The 22,281-nt window shown below is 40.9% G+C and overlaps 1 protein-coding gene and 1 long non-coding RNA gene across 14 annotated transcripts in view; one reads left to right on the plus strand and one right to left on the minus strand.

Annotated features, from left to right (window-relative positions):
• Positions 1-22,281, plus strand: part of Asb3 (ankyrin repeat and SOCS box-containing 3) — a 101,678-nt gene that overhangs the window by 44,953 nt on the left and 34,444 nt on the right. For 12 of the 13 annotated variants that reach the window (NM_001108864.1, XM_087583990.1, XM_087583991.1 and 9 more), the window contains 1 exon segment: positions 19,751-19,909. In NM_001108864.1, the coding sequence (NP_001102334.1) occupies positions 19,751-19,909 (159 nt within the window). 13 annotated transcript variants of the gene reach the window in all.
• On the minus strand, positions 1,667-7,345 carry LOC148001502 (uncharacterized). Its single transcript, XR_015637677.1, has 2 exons — positions 7,295-7,345; positions 1,667-2,469 (listed from the first exon to the last, which is right to left on the minus strand). It is a non-coding gene; the product is annotated as an uncharacterized LOC148001502 (long non-coding RNA).

The raw sequence follows: 22,281 nt of genomic DNA on the forward strand, positions 1-22,281 counted from the left end.
AAACCCAACCAAAATTCAAGGACCATCTACATCAGTGAAATTCTTAGGAGTCCAGTAGTGTGGGGTATGCAGAGATATTCCTTCTAAGATGAAATATAAGTTATCGCACCTGGTCCCTCCCAACACCAAGAAAGAAACACAACGTTTAGTGGATCTATTTGGATTCTGGCAACAGCACATTCCCCACTTGGGTGTGTTACTCAGGCCCATTTATCAAGTGACTTGGAAAGCTTTGTGGGGGGCCTGGAACAGGAGAAGGCTCTTCATCAGGTTCAGACTGCTGTGCAGGCTGTTCTACCTCTCGGACCATGTGATCCAGCAGACCGGATGGTACTTGAGGTGTCGGTGGCAGATAGAGGTGCTGTTTGGAGCCCCTGGCAGGCCTCTGTAGGTGAATCACAGAAGAGACCTTTGGGATTTTGGAACAAAGCTCTATTTGCAGACAACTTTTCTCCCTTTGGAAAACAGCTCCTCCAAATTTTATCTTCTCATTCCAAACCCTCCCCCCATCCATCCATAGCTATATATTCTATTTACTTTTCCTGATCTGTTCCCACTAGTCCCTATATGTGACCTTTGTGGCTCTTGGATTTTAGCTTGCACAGTGTTGATTTACAGCTAATATCCATGTTTAAGCAAATGCATACCACATTTCCCTTTCTAGGTCTGCGATGCCTCACTCAAAAGTATTTTTCTAGCTCTATTATTTACCTGCAAATTTCATGATTTCATTTTTTTAAAAAATGACTGACTAATACTCCATTGTGTAAATGCACCATATTTCATTCATTCTTCTGTGGGGGAATATCTAGGTTGTTTCTAATTTCTGGCTATTATGAATAGAACATGGTTGAGCAAGTATTTTTGTGGTAGGATGAAGTGTCCTTTGGGTGTATGGCTAAGAGCAGTATTGCTGAGTCTTGATTGATCCCCATCTTAGTGAGGAACTGAAAGATCCCACGCAGAGAGACCCTTACTCAAGTCTTGGGAAATCGCGGACCCCAGACACAGAGAGACCATTTTGGATGTAATAAGCAAAGGCGAGGTTTATTACAGAGACCTATTACAGAGATCTCCGGGCCGACACATATCCCACGCAGGAGACAGAGGTGTCGACCCCGAAACTCAAAAGTCAGAGGATTATATAGAGAAGGCTAGGGGGTTTTGGCATGGTTACATACAATTGGCTCATTCAAACATAGCAGTGAGAACAAAGCAGAAAGAGTACGTGTTAGAAGTCAGGGGCTTATCAGGGTCTGGAGGATGGCTCTGAGTGAGCTGGGGGGAGATGTCTTTCTGCTAGACGTCCCATGAATCAGTCCCATTAACTCAGGCTGGTTCCTGCATTCCTTTTCTTTATGGCTTGTCAGTCCTGCCTGGACAGTGTTTCTTGTGCTCTTTTATCTTTATGGCCTGCTAGTCCTGGCTGCAGGGCTTAGCCCTGGGTCTGTGGCCTTTTGGGGTTTATTCTTTTAATTTTTATATTTCTAAACCTAGAATTTGTATAATTTTCTTTTCATTCCCGTCTTCTCCTACTAAATAATTCTAATCTTAGAATTTTGATATCAAGTCTCGTATTTGGTCTCACCAGTTGTCCTAACTGACTGGTATTGTTGTCTCACAATCATCAACCGCACAGCACCCACTCAATTTTTAACAAAAGCAATTAACCTGTTTGTCACGCAGGAGCCAAAAACTAAAACCAAGAAAATTATTAATAATGGCCCAGCTGTAGCAGAGAGTAGGGTAGTCATCCAGGGAGATCTACTAAACTAGCTCTCGAACTATCTCTGATGTGTTTTTCTGTCTGTCTTTTGTCTAACCTTTTTCTAAGTTTATTTATGGAGTCTTTAATTACTCCTGAATGGTCTGTATAGAAGCAACATTCTTTCAGTGTAGCACACAGGCTCCTTCTTTAAGGAATATCAGGTCTAATCTTTTTTTATTTTGAAGGACTACCTCTGAGAGGGAGGTTAGGTATTTTTGGAGGTCAGCTAAAAAGTCTTTAGCATCAGGATTCTAATCTGGACACTATCTGAACCTATACACCAAGGTCATGACTGTCTTTCAGAACTTCTAAACTTATATAGGTTGTGATCCCTGAGGCACAATCCCAAGAAGTGTTAGGAGTACTAACATATGTAATGTTACATCATTTGTAATAGAAATCAAGCCTATCCCCACACCTATCTCGATGGAACCCAGGACAAACATGACTGAATTTCCCTCTAGGTCCCAGCTCTCAGCCCTAACAGCTAGTAAGTACATGGCTGGTGAGGGCTGAGAATTGACGGCTGTCAGGGTGGTCAGCAGCACCAGGTACGGTCCTTTCCAGCGAGGCTCGAGTGTCTGGGCTCAGTGTAGCTGCTTCCGACCTGGAACTGATGGGATGTCTCAGGGGTCTCCGGGGCATAGGCTGCTGTCAGCTGTGAGCAGATTTCTTTCTGTATCACCTGTAGGTCTTTTAGCCTGGCACACAAATCATTATTACTATGACATGTTGGTTCAGTAACATCATCTAATACAGTCAGGGGAGCTGAGGCCCCATATAAGATTTCAAAGGGGATAAGGCTGAATCTGGAAGGGGTATTTCTTGCTCTGAAGAGAGCAAGAGGGAAGGAGTGTCACCCAGTCTGTGCCAGTCTCCATGGTCAATCTGTTTAGGGTCTCTTTTAGAGTTTTATTTATTTACTCTACCTGTCCTGAACTTTGAGGTCTGTAAATATAATGTAATTTCTAATCGACCTCTAAATACTTGGCCACACCCTGGCTTACCTTGGCAACGAAAGTAGGGCCGTTGTCTGACCAGATTACCTTGGGCATTCCAGACCTGGGGAAGATTTCTTTCAGTATCTTCTTGATGATTGTAGAGGCCGTCTCTCGTTTGGTGAGGAAAGCTTTTATCTATTCCTGAAAAAGTATCTACAAGCACTAGGAGATACTTGTGATTATATTTTTCTGGTTTTATCTCAGTGAAGTTCACTTCAACTTTTCGTTAAACTCTCTAGGTCTCTTTGTCCTGTTTGTTTGTTAAGCATTTGTTTACTAACGTATCTTATACTTTTTACTGTCTCTCTTGGCTAAAATCTTAAAGTCTATTATATATATTTTAACTATTTGGACAAACTTCTTATCTCTTAAATGAGTCTATTTCTTAATTTGGCAAAGTGAGTCTTTTGTTTGTTCTCTGGGGGGGGGGGGTACAGCTTTCTCCCCAAGTGTGTCATTGTCCTTTTATCTTTTAAACAACTTGGGCCTTTTCTTCTGTTGTACATTCTAAGTGAGGCCATCCCTTAGTCCGATCCTAGTTCTCAGTGGCTGTTTCTTGTAGGCCTGTAACCAGGATAGGCTCCTGCATAGCCACTTTATCTGTTTTGTTATTGTCCCATGTCACTGAATCACTTCCCTCCTGATATCCTGAGCAATGAATAGTACTCACAGTTGTTGGCTTCATCAGGGCATCTAAGAGATGGCAAAGACATCTGTGGCGCTGATGTGCTGGGGGGGTAGAGGTTCAGCCATCCCAGATGACATTGTGTTGTCCACCATGGCAGCACCCACTTATCTCTGACCTTTATTCATGAAGAGAACTGTTCCCGTCTGTGGACAAGGTCCTCGGCTTTCAGCAGGGGTCAATCAGCCAGTCGCACAGGTCTTTCCTCCACCCATGTGCTTCTGTCAGTGTTTGACACTCGTGCTGTGGTGGCTCCAGGTCCGGATTGGGCAGCAAGGTGACCAGATTGTCCCCAACCGGTGGAGAATCTAGTCCATGGCTGCTGACCAGTGGTCCCATCTTTGGACACTCTATCAGCCACTCTATCACAGTTTAAGTCCTGGATTGGGTGATAATTGTTAGTGCCCGGCTGGCAGGAGTGATGTGTTCCAAGCAGAAAAGCACTAAGCCATTTATCTCCCAGCATCAGTTACTGGTGTACTGAGACAGGTCTTAAGCTCCACATACACAGTCTATAGATATGTATACACATGGCCTCATCTAGCCATTTTAGCCCACGCAAGCCAATTTGGAGAGCAATTTTCTCATGAGCAAGGGATAGGGGCAGTCAGGGATGACCATGAATTAGTGGGTGGGTTACCCGGCCCACGCCAAGGTCCACTGTTCTTCGGGCAGTCCATAAGTATTGTTCGTTGCCAGTAGCTCCTTGCACTCAAGGTCTTTGGATATTGGCCCACTGGGGGGCATAGGAGCACAGAGCATTGGGTCCCTGTCCAGCACTCTAGGACCAAGAAGCTCTCCAGTGGCCCCTCTTGTTCTTTCTTGGGCAGTCCCTGACCCAGTGTCCTTTTTCTTTGTATTAGGCACACTGATCTTTAGCCAGGAATTCTCTTCTGTTGTCAGGTACTATCTTCCTAGGTTCCCTAACTACTGTGGCCAGTATATGTTCCTCTCTTGTCTTTTATCTCTCTTTAGCTCTCTAACTTCTTTTTTTTGTCTCTTTTCTTCCCTAGCTTTCTGTTCTTTTTACCTCTTTCTTTTTTAACCTTACTTTCTCTGTAACTTACACTAACTCTCAGCAACTTAACCTTTTAAATTTTTGTAACTTTTTTTTTTTATATCCTTTCTTTATCTTAGCCAGATTGGTGGGGCATTTTCTAGCCCCTCAGAGACCCACCCTTGGAGCCTGGCAGCAGACCTGGCACTCCCTACCTTTAGGCGTCTGAAGAGAGCAGGCAGAAGTGAGGGCCTTCTATCCATCTCTGGAACACTTTTTCTGGCCTCTAGTAGGATTCCGTCTTTCCTCGGTGGTAAAGAAGACCTGTAACGGTTACTAACAAGCATCTCAAATGGGATGGTGAGAAAACAAGGGAATCTTGAGAATAGAGGTCCACTGAAGAGGGCAAATAGCATTTAGTCACACAGCTAAGCCAGGAGGCTTTCTTGGGACAAAAAGACCTTGTGTCTGTGAAACAGAAAAGTGAGCAGAGGGGCAGCCTATCTGTTACCGGCTGTCTCTCTGGACTTAGATTTTCCCTTAAGGAGTACCTTTTTTTAGTGCCAGCTCAGTGGCTCTGTCTCTCAATAAACCCAGCCTCTGAAGGACACTAGGCTTCTAGTAAGAACTAATAACAAAAGGATGGAGAGACGGTAGAACCTGGGTGTTAGATACTAAGCAGCTGACAAAAGAATTGTAACCAGTTCACCTGGGGCTTCTTGTCTCTTATATCTAATAAAGAGATTGTTAATACTATAGTACCAACCTTTAATAAAAAAACTATAGCTCTCTCCATGTCTCTGAATATCAGGACTGTAGTAGTAGTCCTTTACCAAACTGTCTCAGTGGGCTAAGGGCCCATGGAAACGAAAACATTAATCCTGACCTCGGCCACAGCCAAAGCCTGAATTCTAAATTCAAACTGGCAAAACAAAACAAAGTTCTTTACAGTTTGTTGTAGATTCTTTGAAACTATTTTAGGGGCTTCTCTGTCCCCCAACCTGGGACATTTCTACCACAGGGGCAGGAACTGGCTGCTGTGGGGATAGGATCAAAGGCATTCTCCATGCTAATGATGACCAGTGAGAAAAGTAATTTAATGCCGGAGACTGACTCCTCTCTTGGAATAGGGCCAGCAGATAAGGCAGGCTCCTTAAAGAACTTCTCCTAATGAGCACCCTCTTTCTGTGAGCAAGAGTTGAAGGTCTGGTCACTAAAAGCAGAAATTCCTTTCTTGTTCTTGTTTTTCTTAGAGTCCTCTCCCACCTCACTCTCAGCCTTTTTAGATTATTCTTTATGTAGCATTTTTAACACAGCCTGTCCCTTTTTTATAGCCTGTTGACAGCATTTCTGATCTTTTAGGCAGCTAAGCACTAAGTGTCATACCGGCTGAAACTCCGCCTTTAAGATTCCTTGCTCTCAAGCAAAATTTAAATCCTTTTTCAGCTTATCTCAGCTGTCCACCGTGAGATTCCCAGAGATCGCAAACCAAGGTGTAGCAATTCACTAAGAAATCTCTTTGTAGTGTTTCTTTTTATCCTAAACCTTTTTCTTTTAAACAGCTCCTGAAGAGCCAGAAAAATTGGGTGAGACTTGAGAAGTCCCCATGCTCGCTGTAGCAGCTCCGCAGCTAATTTCGCTCCCCCCTACTGTGTGTTGCGAGCACAAGCACAGATAAAACACTATGTTTTAAAAACTTAACGTTGGCTATCAACCAACACACCGCCACTAGAGCGGGGTCCATAAAATTAAGTTTCTTACTCACTATACTTGTTTTATACCGGAGGCCTAATCTGGGGAACTTTTTTATTTAGGAGAGGTTTTGTCCTCAAGGTTTTTGTTAATGTCTATTTACACAACTGTTAACAGCAGCTAGGCTGATCAAGGGGAGTAAAGGGAGGGGCCTCTCTCCTTGGGGAGGAGGCTCAAGAGAGAAAGACAAAACTCCCTGGCAGAAAACAATTTTTCTCAAGCAAATTATTTTTAACTCTTAACTTAAGCACCAAGAGGACCAAGTAAAACTCTATGACGAACAAAGCAAACAGTTTCATGATTTCAAACACAGTCGTCAGTCCAAGATTTTAAACACAGTCGTCAGTCTAAATTTAAAAACGAAACAAAAGCCAAAAAGACACTCGACAATACCACAGAAAACAAGCCAGACAAACAATATCAAGACAAAGCATCTTATAACCAACTTTCACAGATGCCTGGTACCTTCAGTACGTGGCCCAAACTGCAGCTTAACCTTAGCTGCTTTTGGGATGAGATGGACCATCTGATTCCACCTCCCAACAGGATTCCAGAGTGTCCTCTTGTCCTAACGACTAAGCACACTTGTCCGTGCCTATATTTAAATAGGCAGCCGAACTCGACCTCTGACGGAGTGGGATTCCTCGTCCACTCCCGCCTAGGTAAAAGGAGCATTCCATCTCCTTTGTTCCAGAAAACCAGAGTCAGGTCCTCCTGACTGTCCATAGCCGGGCTCTCCCGACTGTTCTCCGCCCGTGGAACGTCTTCCAGGGGCTGCAGCCTTGCGGGCCCGGGGCGTCCCCCCTTCCGCAGCCAGGGGGTCCTCACGGACCACAAAGGCAGCTGCACTGAGTGGGGATACACATCCACTCTCCTACAGGGCAGGAATACACATCCACCCTCCTAGCACAGGGCAGGAATACACATCCACCCTCTTACCACAGGGCAGGAATACCCATCTGCCCTCTTAACACTGACCAGTACTAAGACACACATATATACACACACGGCGGAACCAAAACAGAGACAGACACAGACTGACAATTGCGGCGCCGCTCACACAGAAACACTCAGACAAACATCCAACTCACCTCCAAGGGGTCTTCGGAGTCTGGGGTAGTCGCGCAGATCCCGGACGAGCCCCCATAAATATGAAAGATCCCACGCAGAGAGACCCTTACTCAAGTCTTGGGAAATCGCGGACCCCAGACACAGAGAGACCATTTTGGATGTAATAAGCAAAGGCGAGGTTTATTACAGAGACCTATTACAGAGATCTCCGGGCCGACACATATCCCACGCAGGAGACAGAGGTGTCGACCCCGAAACTCAAAAGTCAGAGGATTATATAGAGAAGGCTAGGGGGTTTTGGCATGGTTACATACAATTGGCTCATTCAAACATAGCAGTGAGAACAAAGCAGAAAGAGTACATGTTAGAAGTCAGGGGCTTATCAGGGTCTGGAGGATGGCTCTGAGTGAGCTGGGGGGAGATGTCTTTCTGCTAGACGTCCCATGAATCAGTCCCATTAACTCAGGCTGGTTCCTGCATTCCTTTTCTTTATGGCTTGTCAGTCCTGCCTGGACAGTGTTTCTTGTGCTCTTTTATCTTTATGGCCTGCTAGTCCTGGCTGCAGGGCTTAGCCCTGGGTCTGTGGCCTTTTGGGGTTTATTCTTTTAATTTTTATATTTCTAAACCTAGAATTTGTATAATTTTCTTTTCAGAACCAGTGTGTGGGATGATTGCATTGCACAGGTGAAGGCAGGTACAAGATAGAAGGAGGCCTGTCATAGGACAAGAAGGAAGGATGGCGGGAGAAAAGTTTGAGGGAAGTGGAGGAGCTGGAGGAGACAGAAGAGAAGCTGCAGAGAGAACATGGAGGCTGATGTTAAGATCCACCTGTGGTTTTACAGGATGGAAGTGTAGGGTTTGTATGTTTTAGGACAATTATGTCTTATCAATTGGATCAGAGGTTATTGTGTTGTGGTTCTTTCTTGTGGAGAATTGAGTTTGGGAGAATGTGTGGCGGCACAGACACTGGGCTGCCAGAGAGTTGGGATGTGTGATTCTGGCAAGATATCTACGAGATATCATGGGGCACTGCAGTGCTGGACCTAATGGGTAAAAAGAAGGCCAATAAATATAACTTTACAACAACACCACTGCACTGTTTTTCATAGTGGCTGTACAAGTTTGCACTCTCACCAGAAATCCATGATAGATCCCTTTACTCCACATTGTCCCCAGCATGAGGTGTCACTTGTTTTATTATCTTACTCATACTGATGGGTGTAACACGAAATCTCAAAGTAGTTTTTATTTACATTTCCCTGATGAACTTTGTGTTGTGGTTTGCCCTGGAGTTATCTGTATTTTGATGCTAATTCCACTGCCCCAAGGACAGCTGCCCTTTTACATACTCAGGAATCAGGTGACTTCACCAGAACCTTCTCCCCATTGAATTTGTAAAGTACAGGTGAGGGGCAGGTACAGGACAGAAGGAGGCCTGTCATTGGAGGAGAAGGAAGGATGGGCAGGAGAGAAGTTTGAAGGAAGAGGAGGAGACTGGAAGAGAAGGAGAGACAGGAATAGAGAGAGGGGAGAAGCCATGGCAGGTGATGTTAAGATTCTGCTCTGTGTAAAAAAAAAACCTCATAGAAAAAAAAAAAAAAAAAAAGAAGTTCAAGGCCAGTCTGAGTAGCAAAGGACTGGACATGTATCTCAATGGCACAGTATCTATAGTGCAAGACTATAAATTAAAGCATCAGTATGAAGAAAAAAAAAAAAGATTCTGCTCTGTGTATTTACAGGTTGTTATCAATGTTCCTAAGGGATGGATGGTACCGGGCTTTGTATGTTTAAGTGGGCAGTTATATCATATCAATTGGATCTAAGATTATTGTGTTGTGTATTCTTTTATGTGGGGGTTTGAGTGTAGGAAAGTGCGGCTGGGATGTGTTTCCGCCCAGATATCTAGCAGATATCTTGGGCACTGCGGTGCAGGACCTAGCGAGGTAAAAGACAACCACACTTTTTTATTAATATATATTTACAACAACATTGCTTTGTGTTTTTCAGTTGTTTGAGTTTCTCCCTTTGAGAATTATAAGAAATAAAGGGGAAGAGGTGATTAGATAGCTCAGTGGATTAGGCACTTGCCACCAAGTCTTTTATTCTGATTTTGTTCTCTGGTACCCACATAATGGAAGGAGAACACTGATTCCTTCAAATTGTCCTCTGACCTGCATCCATATACATACTCCTATTTTTCTTTTTCTTTACATCATAGATGCATAGATTTTTACACCAGAGGGTTTTTTTGTTTTGTTTTGTTTTATTTCTGTTTTTGTTTTTTGTTTTACTCTAGGGACCAAATCCCAGGGCCACATGCTAATCAGATGGTGCTTTTTTTATTAAACTGTACCCCTAACCCAATGTCAGAAGTTTTGTTTCCTTTAGTAGACTGTGTGTGTGTTTAAATTGTACCAGTGGTTTGTACTTAAGGGTTGGTAATTAATCTCTAGTTTTATGGGATGAATCTCTACATAGATTATTATTTCCCTCTCTAGTGGTGGGGATTGAAACATGGACCTTGTGCATGCTAGGCCAATGCTGTAACAACTTAATTATCCACCCCTGGGATTTTTGTTGTTTTTGTTATTTGGGTGATTTATCTCTTCTCATCATTCATTCACTCATCCGTGTGTGTGCGTGCGTGTGTGTGTGTGTGTGTGTGTGTGTGTGTATGCATGTGTGTATGCATGTGTGTATGCATGCATGTGTACCTATGGACTCAGGGATATTGGTTTTGTACTTTGGCTTATAGCTTTATACAATTTTATCATTATTGTCTTAAATATTCTTGGCTATATAGACTTCAATGTCCCTTCAAAATACTTGATTTCTTCTTTTCCGAGTACTTTTTTACTTTATGGCCCTATAAATATGCTTCACGTTCATTTTATATATTAGGCCCAATGCTGGAATCAGCCATTTTTATGAGACCGGGTTTCTTTTATTGAAGAATGATATTCTAAACCAAGATCTGGGGACTGAATACCACTGGTATATGATTGCCGTTAAGCCCTTTCTGGAATTAGAAAATGAAATTATTGATTATAACTCATATGTGCATAATTATAGTTATTTCTGCATATTAAGTTAGTACTTTTAAATGGTTTTGTGTCAATGTTTGGACTGCGAAATGGAAACTTTGGTTTTTTTGCAAAGTCAGTTTGCGGCACACAGGTGAAAGGATGCTATGCTTAAGCAGATGTGAAAGGGTACATAATGATTAGAAGGAAAATAAATATGACCCCACAGACAGTGGGAGGTAGAGCATTGGTTTGCCTTGTTCCACCTCACTAGTCTTCACTGTAGACACACATGTATTGGTTCAGCTTTCATTGCATTGCTGAGCTCTGCTTATGGTGACTTCATAGAGAGGAACTTGCCAAAGAAATTCTTGTGAGGTTCCTGTGGCTTCTTGCTGGTTGGGGAGCCTTGCAGTTTCTTTTGTATTGAACTGCCCTTGCTGATTCATGGATCGTGTCCATTGATTGGACTAGACTATAGCTGTTGGTTTGTGTGCAGTGTCTGCCAAGTGAAGTGGACTGCAGCTGTTGATTCAAGTGTGGTGTCTGCTGCTGGATTGAACTGCTGATAGCCTGACAAAGAAGATTAAAATCTCCCCCTAAGAAATATTGTTAAACAGGTCTACTTCTCCCATGTCCATAACTTTTCTAATACCTTTAGTGGGTGATGGGCTAGAGGAGAGGTTGAACACTTATTAAAGTAAGCTGAGAAAAATTTTTTGCCTACAAGATTGTAAACTAGAATTACATTCTAGATTCATTCTTCATTCTGGCTTTTCCATGGTTTAAATGAAATCTCCATTTCCAGCAAATCTACAGTGCATGGTTTGATGTAGTCTGTGCATAAATATAGTTTTAGAATTGTTCATCAATATCTTGTAAATAAAAACCAACCCATTATCAGCTCCTAGACAGTGTTCATATAGTTATGTATTATTTATAATCATAACATTATTTCCAAAATTATGTCCCCTCCTTCTTATAGAGTTTATGATATGTTTTAAATACAATTAGATTCTTTTTGTCACAGTCTATACTCTTTTTTTTTTTTTGATTCCTCCTTCCTCCTACATAGTTGATTTAAAAAACAAGAAAGAGGCCATTGATATGGTTTTGCTGTCAAGATTGATGACCTGTTTGACCCTTGACTCCCACAGGTTGTTCTTCACATGAGTGCTATGGCACATGAATGTACACATGCACGCATGTGTGCAGACAACTAAATACGTGGTATAATGTAAAAAATTAAATGAATGGATTAAGAATTAATCTTCCTTTCCTTCAGTGGTGTAGCACATTCTTACTCCTTCCCCCAAAATTCCTTTCTTCTCATGGTCTGCTACCTTGGCCTAGGTGTCCTGTTGTCAGATGCCATGTCTGAGTCCTGGCACTTTCTTTGGGAGGTGCTTTCTTCTTTGTGCTTGTAGCATTACCACGTTATTTTGCTTTTCCAACTTTTAAAGAATGGTTTTTATTGCACAAAGACCTTATGCTCCTCTCCATATTGGTCCTCTTTTATTTTTTGTCTTCTAAATTTGTTTGCTATTTTTACCTTTCTTACCTGTTATCAGCAACCAGAGTCACTTTATCAAGTTTAAAACTAACAAGTAGTTCTAGCAACAATTTTTGTTGAAATTATATTGCATTTTCTAATTATTTGGGGAAGAATTATTTGTTTAATGTTGAAATTTTAAACTGTTACCAATTGTATACAGTGTTTCTAGTTTCTCATGTCTTTATATCTATAAAACTATAAGTTATACCTGAAATACTCTCAGTAAACTGATCTGATTAAGCATCCAATTCTGATCACTTCTGCAACATTTTCTGTGATAAAGCACTTTGGTGAGTATCTTATGAAATGTGAGGCTGTATTTGTGAATACTTACAAACTGTGTTTTGAATGTTTAGGCTTAGACTGCCTCTTCATCAGTGAGTTACAATTATAAGAATTACTTAAAATAGATGACTAGTTTTGTCAGGAGAGTTAATTTCAATTGTATTATTCAAGAAAAATATCATTGTTTTGTTTATTCTTACTTGTCGAAGTGCCTTCACCATTTATCTTTGAATTTTTGGGGCTTACAATTTTTTATATATAAAAGCAGAGATAAGAAGAAACCTCTTACTATTATTGCTGAGCATTTTAATATATATATATATAATTTACATAATTTTCATGTTAACTAGAACCTTTAGTTTTTAATCAGAATTTTCAACTTAAATTAACTCCTAAGTTTTTTGTCAATTGTATGAAACTGTTTAATAACTGTTTCTTTGAAATGTTTTTCTTTCTTTTATAAGTACAATCTTCTTTAACTACTAAATGATGGTCTTAAATTAGAAAGGGACTATATAAGGACTGGGAAGACAGTTGGTAAAGTACTTGTCTCAGGGCTTACCACCAAAAAATAGACAAAATAGTATAGAGAGTTGATACTTTCCTAGTTCTAATATTTTTTTCTTTATTCCCCTTCCTGGTTTCCTGTCCATAAGCCACCATTCCCTCCCCTCCCCCTCCCCCATACAGGTATTCCCAAGGACCAAGGGCTTCCCCTTCCCCTGGTACCCCAACAAGGCTATTCTCTGCTACACATGCAGTTAGAACCCTGGGTCAGTCCATGTATAATCTTTTGATAGTGGTTTAGTCCCTGGAAGCTCTGGTTGGTTGGCATTGTTGTTTTTATCGGGTTGCAAGCTCCTTCTTTCAATCCTTCCTCTAATTCCCCCAAAGAGGGTCCTATTCTCAGTTCTGTGGTTTGCTGCTAGCACTGACCTCTGTATTGGACATGCTCTGGATGTGTCTCTCAGGAGAGATCTATATCCGGTCCCTTTCAGCATGCATTTTTTAGCTTCATCAATCTTATCTAGTTTTGGTGGCTCTGTGTGTGTGTGTGTGTGTGTGTGTGTGTGTGTGTGTGTGTGTGTGTGTGTCTGGATGTGTCTCTCAGGAGAGATCTATATCCGGTCCCTTTCAGCATGCATTTTTTAGCTTCATCAATCTTATCTAGTTTTGGTGGCTCTGTGTGTGTGTGTGTGTGTGTGTGTGTGTGTGTGTGTGTGTGTGTGTATGGGCCACATGTGGGTCAGGCTCTGAATGGCCATTCCTTGAGTCGCTGCTCTAAACTTTGTCTCCATATCCCCTCCTATGGATATTTTGTCCCCTTTTAAGAAGGAGTGGGAGCATCCGCATTTTGGTCATCCTTCTTTTTGAGCTTCCTGTGGTCTGTGGATTATGTCTTGGATAATTCGAGCTTTTGGCTAATATCCACTTATCAATGAGTGCATACCAAGTGTGTTTTTCTGTGATTGAGTAACCTCACTCAGGATGATATTTTCTAGTTCATTCCATTTGCCTGTGAACTTCATGAAGTCATTGTTTTTGATAGCTGATTTACTACTCCATTGTGTGGATGTACCACATTTTCTGTATCCATTCCTCTGTTGAAGGGCATCTGGATTCTTTCCAGCTTCTGGCTATAGTGAGTATGTGTCTTTGTTGTATTTTATTTTTGTATTTTATGCATCTTTTGGGTATTTGCCTGAGAGAGGTATAGCTGTGTCCTCAGGTAGTGGAATGTCCAATTTTCTGAGGAACCTCCAGACTGATTTTCAGAGTGGTTGTACCAGTTTGCAATCCCACCAACAATGGAGGCGTGTTCCTCTTTCTCCACATCCTCACCAGCATCTGCTGCCACCGGAGTTTGGCTGTGACATCTGTCATCCCATTGATCTCCAGGGTTGATTCAGCTGATCTGGCTTACTAGGCGGGTGTCCCCTTCCTCCCTCACTGCTCCATGTGTGTCCCTCCCGAAGCTGCATGCTCGGTCGAAGAGGATGACCTTCCCTGAGTAGAGGAGGACCGGTCTTCGGTCAAGGGTATATGAGTAGCTGCGCTCCCCTGCTAGAACCTCCAAACAAGCTCTCAAGGTCCTAGTTCTAATATTTTTAAGCTTATTATAAATCTAAAGGTTTTTGTGTCTTTTATTTGGGAATGATATGGTCTAAGTTGGCTAGAAACCCCTAATAAATAGATAGGCATCAAGGAGGTGAAGCAAACCATAATAATAATAAACAACAACAACAACAACAACAATAATAATAATAATAATAATAATAATAATAATAATAGTGATAAGAACAACAACAGCAACTGCAACAAATTGGTGCCCAAAGTAGGGCAAGAAATAACTTGTGGTTCCAAGGAGGTCATAGGTCAAATTAAGGTACAGCTGTACCCCTGGCTGACTGTAATCCAGGCCTTCCTTGCTACGTTTTCACCCAGAGCTGGGACACTCAGCCTCTGAGCCAAACAAACACAGGACTGGCAGGGGCCTCAGAGGCTGTGGAGCTCTCTACATGCCTCCTAGAGCTGAGGGTTGACAACCACTCATGCCAAACTAGCATGCATTCTGACACTATCTGGAACCTTGCAAGGCTTGGGGGGAAAGTGTTTCAAAATATGAAATTTTAACTTGGTTCTAAGTAACTTCTTGTCCCATGCTGGGGCAGTTATTGTTATTATGGATGTTTCTTCACCTCCTTGATGCCTTATCTCTTCATGAGGGGCTGCGACATGAACGTGCAAGCTGCATGCCTCCTATAGTCCAGCTCATGAGAGTTAACATGAAATAGGGTGTCATGCTGCTCTGAACCACCAACCAGTTTCCTTAAGATGTGGGGCTAATGAGGTATCTAGATAGGCCCCAAGTGTTTAATCAATAAGCTTTCCTTCCAGGGCATCCCTTCCTACAAAAGGTATTTAATCCCTGGTCCACCCTGAATAAGACATATGCATCTTCATCTACCATGAATAGAACTGTTGGGACAAGCAAGGACTGTCTCCTTCATCAAGGACCACCACAGGGGAGGCCCTCCTCATGCAGGAGCCATGCCTAAGTCTCTTGGTACTCACTTGGAGCTAAATTGGATTCTGCCCTGCCCTGGAGACTCCCATTCCCAACTCCTCGAGGTCCCCAGTGGCGTACACTAGAGGATGGCAACCACTGTTCTCAATTTCATGAGGTTCCCAGTGGCGTCTGGGTGCCCAGGAGTTTGAGAACCACAGCATCCATCCCAGCCCCTGTGGTTTCTCACCTGGAGAAATACATGTTGAAACCCCTATCATAGACTGTTTTGCCTTGCCTGAGTGGCATGTTGGCACCCCAGTGGTGAGGAAAGACCACAATGTAACATTTGTCAACATAAAAATGATTATATGTTCAATGATAATAGTGACTTTATATATACTCTTCGAAAAAAGTCAAAATTGAGCAGACCTGCACAAAAAGGGGCTGCCAGGTTGGATCTGTTTATACTTATACTTCAAACTGCTGGACAAAATGTATATTATGTTGGGAGAAGGGCTTTATGTTTGTGTTAACAGAAAAGTAGAAAAGGCTTTGGGGGATCTAATCCAAAATATTAAGGATCAGATTTGATAGAGGGAGACCTCTGGAAGATCATAGCTACAGACAGGAGGAAAAGAAAAATAAAAAGGCCCAAACGGGTAGGGTAATGTGTAATACCTAAGACCCTCCATTAAACTACTCTGAAACTGACTGGGATGTGTATATGTCTCCAGCAAGAGCTTCAGCTGTACATAGCCAATGGATTTTGTTGGCTACATAGTCCTCAAGACTCATCATGCCATCCTTTCATATGGCATAGATAAAAAGTTATATCGCAGTTTTGGTTACAATCCAAACTAGCCCAAGAAAGATAGATGTCTTTCACCTGCTCAAACAAAGAACAAACATTTGATCGTTATCTGATCTATATTCATTTCATATTCCCTACATTGTTATCACAAAAATGCAAGTTACATTTAATAGTTTATATATTTTCAGATGAAAAGGACCAAATGCCAATAGGTTGGAAGATCCTGGCGAATGCTGAGACTCTGACATTTTTGTTCCAGCATCCTTCTTTGTCCAGCCTGACTTTACAAATATCTAAACTTTCACAGCACCTGGAGACTAGATAAGAAATGTCGCAGCTGGCTTTCTTAAGACTTAACCATTTTTTCTAATTTTTCTTGGGCTCCCAAAAGAAATCTTATGCCCCAAATCATCAGGAAGCAATTTCAAAAAGACCATCGTCCAAGTCCCTTAGGTTGGGGTGGATAGTTTTAGTCATTTTATGAGTTATGGCTATATTGTCACTTAAGGGGATGGTTACAAAATAGTTATGGTCTTGGGAACGGAGAAAACAATAGGTAGCTTAGACCAGGGGTTTCTCTCTTTTCTTTCCATTTCTCTACCCTTTTTTCTTAGGTAAAAGGAAGAGGATTGAGAAGAAAATGGGGGTATAGAGATATCATAGGAATAATAGCATAAAAGGATAGATTATTGACTCTACTCTTCAATAATTATATATTTTTGTTTGCATTGATATGGATTATTGTATATTGATACAGGCTTATGGTTTTCATTGGTATAAATCTTTGTATTTTGATATAAAATTAATGTTGATTGTGGTTCATCATAACTTATGTATGTTTCAACACTTAAAGCTATTGTACCTGTGCACTCATTTAAAAACATAAAGTTTAGCCCTAATCCTTTTAACAGCTACTACTGTAAACTTTTTAGGATGGTTAAGAAATATTAATTAATAGTCAAACTCGTGGTCATGTCAGATATTAATCTAGCCAGATACTAGTCATATCAGATACTAGTCACATGTTTGAACAGATAATAAATATCTAGAAACAAGCAACATTTGCTTGTTCAGATATGCTATGAATAGATAGATGGTCTTCAGAAACCTCAGAGACCCAGAATATGACATTTAAAGGTTTTTTTACTTAAGTCCTTTTTGACATTGAAACATGTCAGCTCCTGGCAGCATCCCATTTGACTTTGGGGGGAAAAGAAGGATGAGCATTGAAGAATCTCCATTAGGAGATGGTTTATAATGTAGCAAGCTGCAACTTGGCAAAGAAAATGCCTTATTCCCTCTTCAGACAGAATGCTGTCCGAAATGGGCAAACAAACACAGGCAAAGTCCATTGCTGAACTCTGCCAAGACAAGGTAAACAAATCCTTTATATTTCTTGCTTCACAAAAATGTCTGTCAGATACACTAGGCCAGAAGGCTAAAGATGGATGCGTCAACATTATAGAGACAATTCGGGGAACTGTTCAGGCAGCCATTTCTTTGTATTTTCTATAGCTTTGGAAGCTGCTTGTCTTTATTTTCTACTTACTCAGGTAATATTTATTCCTTCTCAGGTCTCTGATGGGGTTGAAATCCAGATAGCAATAGTCTCACAATTAAACTTTAATTATAAAAGGTCTAAGAAAATATTTTGGAGTCTTCAAGTTATTTTAAAGATGATAAATAAAGGTAAGAAGGGCTAGAAGATGTTTTATGAAGGTTGGAGGAAATTATAAATGGTGTTTTAAGGATGGTAATTGTAAGTTATAGGAGAAAATTTAAATTTTTAAGATGATGATGAGAAAATGATTTATGTACAGAACTCTAAACTAACCAAGATAGGATAGATAGTAGTGTACTTTCTTCTAAGTTGCCAAATGTAAGTAGACTGGACTTTTGTGAATACATATTACACCATAGATTTCATAATTATGTCACAATTGTTCCTACTATATATTGTTTATTATTGAAAGAGAAAGAGCATTTTTATTTAGACAAAAAGGGGAAAATATAGGAGGTTGGTCTGGTATCACTATGTATTCAAATGCTAACTTCTGGCCCATGAGATGTGGTTGATTTGGAGATCCTCACGTACATCAAATAATGTTATGTAAGCCTTGCTATACCCACGTTATCCCTAATTGGTCAATAAAGATGCCTACAGCCTGGGCTGGGGAGAAGAGAATGGGACAGAACAAAGATTCCTGGGCTTGAGGTCTTGGGCAGGACCAATGAGGAGAGTGAGGAAGAAGAAAGAGGAGTGGGGGAGGAGGAGGAAGAGGAGGAGGAGGAGGCGGTGGCGGCAGAGGAGGAGGAGGCGGTGGCAGTGGCAACAGCAGGAGTGGCAATTGAGAATGTTCCTGAGACACAATGGCAAAGACCATATCCTCAACTAAAAACCAACTTCTATCATCTGTCTCCTCCTCCATCCTCTTTTTTGACAGAGGAAAAGACAGCTTTCATACTCAGGAGATAAAAACTTCCATTACTAGCAGAATAAAGATTTAAATTCTTACTTGGGGTTCACATAGGGACAAAGCTAGGTTCCCACATAGATTTTAGGATCAAACAAGTCCTCCTTCAAATTCTTCCTACCACTGAATCCGCCATTTGATGGGCGATGAGGATTGTAATCCCTCAGTTTGTTTTATCAGCTATTAAATTGAGAACACTTTAATCTTATAATCAGATTTCTCCTGAGAATGGGGTGTAAAACAGGCTATGCTGTGATTTGCACCTAACAGGAACAAATGGTGTTCCTGAGGACAAGACTTGAGGTTGTCATCTGACCTCTGAACAATGTTAACATATGTATATTCACTCCCTTTCCCTTACACATGTGCACATGTGAAGTTGAATAAAGTATTAAAAACTGAATAGAAGGAAGTAATACTAGAGTTTTTTCTCATTGAAAATTGTAAATAGGGGCTGGAGAGATGACTCAGCGGTTAAGAGCACTGAATGCTCTTTCAGAGGTCCTGAGTTCAATTCCCAGCAACCACATGATGGCTCACAACCATCTGTAATGGAATCCAATACATTCTGGTGTGTCTGAAGATAGCAATAGTATACTCATATACATAAAATAAATATAAAAAAGAGAAAATTGTAAATAAATTTGGAAATAAAACCACATTCATTAATATTTCACTAAGTCTTGCTTAAGCAAATCTTTGACAGTGTATCCATATCAAATCTTGCCTTTCAGCTCTTGCCACTCCCCTCTTCTGCTCCACAATACTTTAGAATTATAAAACCTGAAGTTGTGTGAGAATTCTAAGTAGTAGTGAGAAAACTCCAAGAAAACATGACAAGAGTCCTTTGATGTCAGTCTCTTTAGAACATAGAATTATGTTTTTATGCTCCTCCCACGTTTAATGGATAGGAGTGAATTTACAACTTTTTATTGCCCCTAGGGAAAAATATGTTATTGCCATGTGAGCCTTGTCCTTGTAATTGTACACTAATATGACTCTTCTTAAACCTTGGAGTATTGTCTGATTGTCTGATGCTATGAATGAACTTGGCTATTGCATGAGACTTTAGTCCTCCTTATTTACTGGCCACTTTCTCCCAGGTCCCATTGCCTCTAGAGTGTTAACAGTATTTGGGCATAGTTTCTATGGCAAGAATACCAAAGAGCTGTTCACACTGGAATCCTTCCTCATAGAGCTGTCCCTTGACTCACTGGTACTTTACAGTTTGATTCAATTTCTCATATAGTCTTTGATTTTCATGTCTAAGAAGTAGGACTGATAATCTTTTGGTCACTGGGTTTCCCTTCCTCCACAGATTCATCTGAAAACTACATTAAGACCAAGACTTTTGAGGGCTTCTGTGCATTACATCTTGCTGTGAGTCAAGGACATTGGAAAGTCACACAGATTCTTTTGGAAGCTGGAGCAGATCCTAATACAACCACTTTAGAAGAAACCACACCATTGTTTTTAGGTGATGTATACTATTTTTGGTACAGGTGTACTTTTAAAATGTTTTTGTTAGAGAAACTGTTATAGGATGTTTCTTCTTCCTTTGAATTTTGAAACTGAAAAGCTATCTTTAAAGATTTTTCTCTTGTTTTTCTACCTTTGGGTGGTAATGGTATTTGAAAATGTTTATTTAAAGCTGCAAAACCCATTATGAATTGAAACTGCCCTGTTGTACAAGGCAGTGCTGAAGACCAATGAGTTTTTATTGGAGCAGTCATTGCAAGGTTATCTGCTAAGGTCTTGTGTGCTATTTCTTAGTATTAAAAGATTAAGGTTCCCTGGAAGGAATCATTTGTTGCCTGTAGATCACAAGTCAGATTTCTACAGTGAGGAACTTTTAATTCCTTAAGGTAAGTTGTTCTATTCCAATAACAATATTTTTTCTTTTTATTCTGTTGTCATATATGGTTCTCTTAAGATTTTAGGAACATATTTTCCCCATAAGGTTGACTGAGAGATGTGGAAATTCAAAGGATGCCTTTGAAGTAGAATTAGTATAACTATTCTCCAGTTTTGGTCCTACCACATATAATTTGTATGATCACTTATATGCCTGTTGCTTCATTTATAACATGAAAGTATTTTATCTATGTAGACTTTGTTATTCACATGAGAATAAAATATCTGTAGAAAATACTTATTTGTGAATATGAAATATTTGTTTAAAAATTTCACATAGGGTGGGGTTGGGGATTTAGCTCAGTGGTAGAGCGCTTGCCTAGGAAGCGCAAGGCCCTGGGTTCGGTCCCCAGCTCCAAAAAAAAGAACCAAAAAAAAAAAATTTCACATAGGGTAAAGTTCAGTTTAAAGGGGTATGTGTGTCTTACACCTGCATATGAGAGCATGTGCATATATAGAGAAGAAGAAGTGGGACATCCTGCTCTTATAATTTTCTACATTATTTATGTGACACAGATTTACCTTACGGAACCTTAGTCATCTTTTCTCTGCTACCATACCCCTGACGCACACCCATGCCGTGCACGTCACTGTTGCACAGCCGTGCCTGGGGTTTTATGTAGGTGCTGGAAATCTGAACACAGGGCCTGACACTTGTGTAGCAAGGACTCTAAGCTGCTCAGCCATGTCCTGAGCTCCAGTGTTTAAGACTTTTGAGAGTCAGTGAGGCTGCAACATCATTTTGCCACCTACAAATTCCATCTTCCTGATTTTTGTTTTCGTTCTGTGCCAGGGTCTCCCTATGTAGTTAAGGTTGTGGCCTTGAACTAAAGGTGATCGTCCTGTGTCTGTCTCCCAAGGACTAGGGTTCCAGGCATGTGGCTACCATTCCAGTCTTTATGCCAGTTTTAATTTCTCATCCCCAGCTCCATCCATGAGAGCCACTGATGTTTGTCCCCTAGTTAACTTTTCACAGAATGTCATGGATATGTGGAACAATGTTTAAGATTCTTTTTTTTTAATAAAACAAAACAGCATAATGTTTTTAGAATTCATCTATATTGTTGGATGTATTGATGTCCTATCTCTTTTTATTGATGGCTATAGAGGATATTTAATCCAACATTATGGCTGCCAGGGCAAGGAATCACATATGAGAAGAACTTCTAGGTTTGTGTGATGTAACCGGAATGCAGACACACATCCCTTTAATCCCAAACAATGACCTCTAATTGAGGGGCAGACAAAGTGATGAATTAGAAAGATTTGACAGAATGAGTCACAGACAGGATATGCCTAACTCTAAGGAAAACAGACAGGAAAGAGAAGATACTTAAGAGCAGAGATAGTGAGAGAGGGCAAGAGGGAGAGAGGGAGAGAGGGCAGAATGGAGGGAAGGAGGAAGAGAGGAAGGGGTTGAGAGGTGTAGGTATTATATGTGTGTATGGCAGTTTCACCAGGACAGTTTTACAGGGACAAGTTGCAGATGGAACCAGCTAGACACAGGTGAAGATACAACGAGCCAGAGCATGAGAAGGAGCCAGAAGATTAGAGCAGATTGCCAGAGTTAGCATGAGGTCAAGCAGAGCCTCATGCTCTGAGAAACCAAGAGAAGCTGGATTAAGCCGGTCAGTTTGGAAGAATAGATTGTACAGAGGCTAGAAGCTTGTAGGCCTAGGCATAGGGATAGTTAGAATAGAGAAGGAAATACTCTGGGCTCAGCCTAAGCTGTGTATTTGCACAGCTTGGGTATGGCTCTCATCTCATTACTTCATCTGAGGAAATAAAAGTGACATTTACAATGGAAAGTACTGTATCTCATTATGTAGATGTACCATTCTTTACACATTTGAATTGCCTTTAGTGTTTGGTGAATATGTAAATCTGATATGAATATTTGCATTCAGTTTTGTGTGATTGTGTTTTCACTTTTCT

The sequence above is a fragment of the Rattus norvegicus genome, chromosome 14 (genome assembly GCF_021556685.1).
Source record: "Rattus norvegicus strain SHRSP/BbbUtx chromosome 14, alternate assembly SHRSP_T2T, whole genome shotgun sequence".
Classification (NCBI taxonomy): Eukaryota; Metazoa; Chordata; class Mammalia; order Rodentia; family Muridae; genus Rattus; species Rattus norvegicus.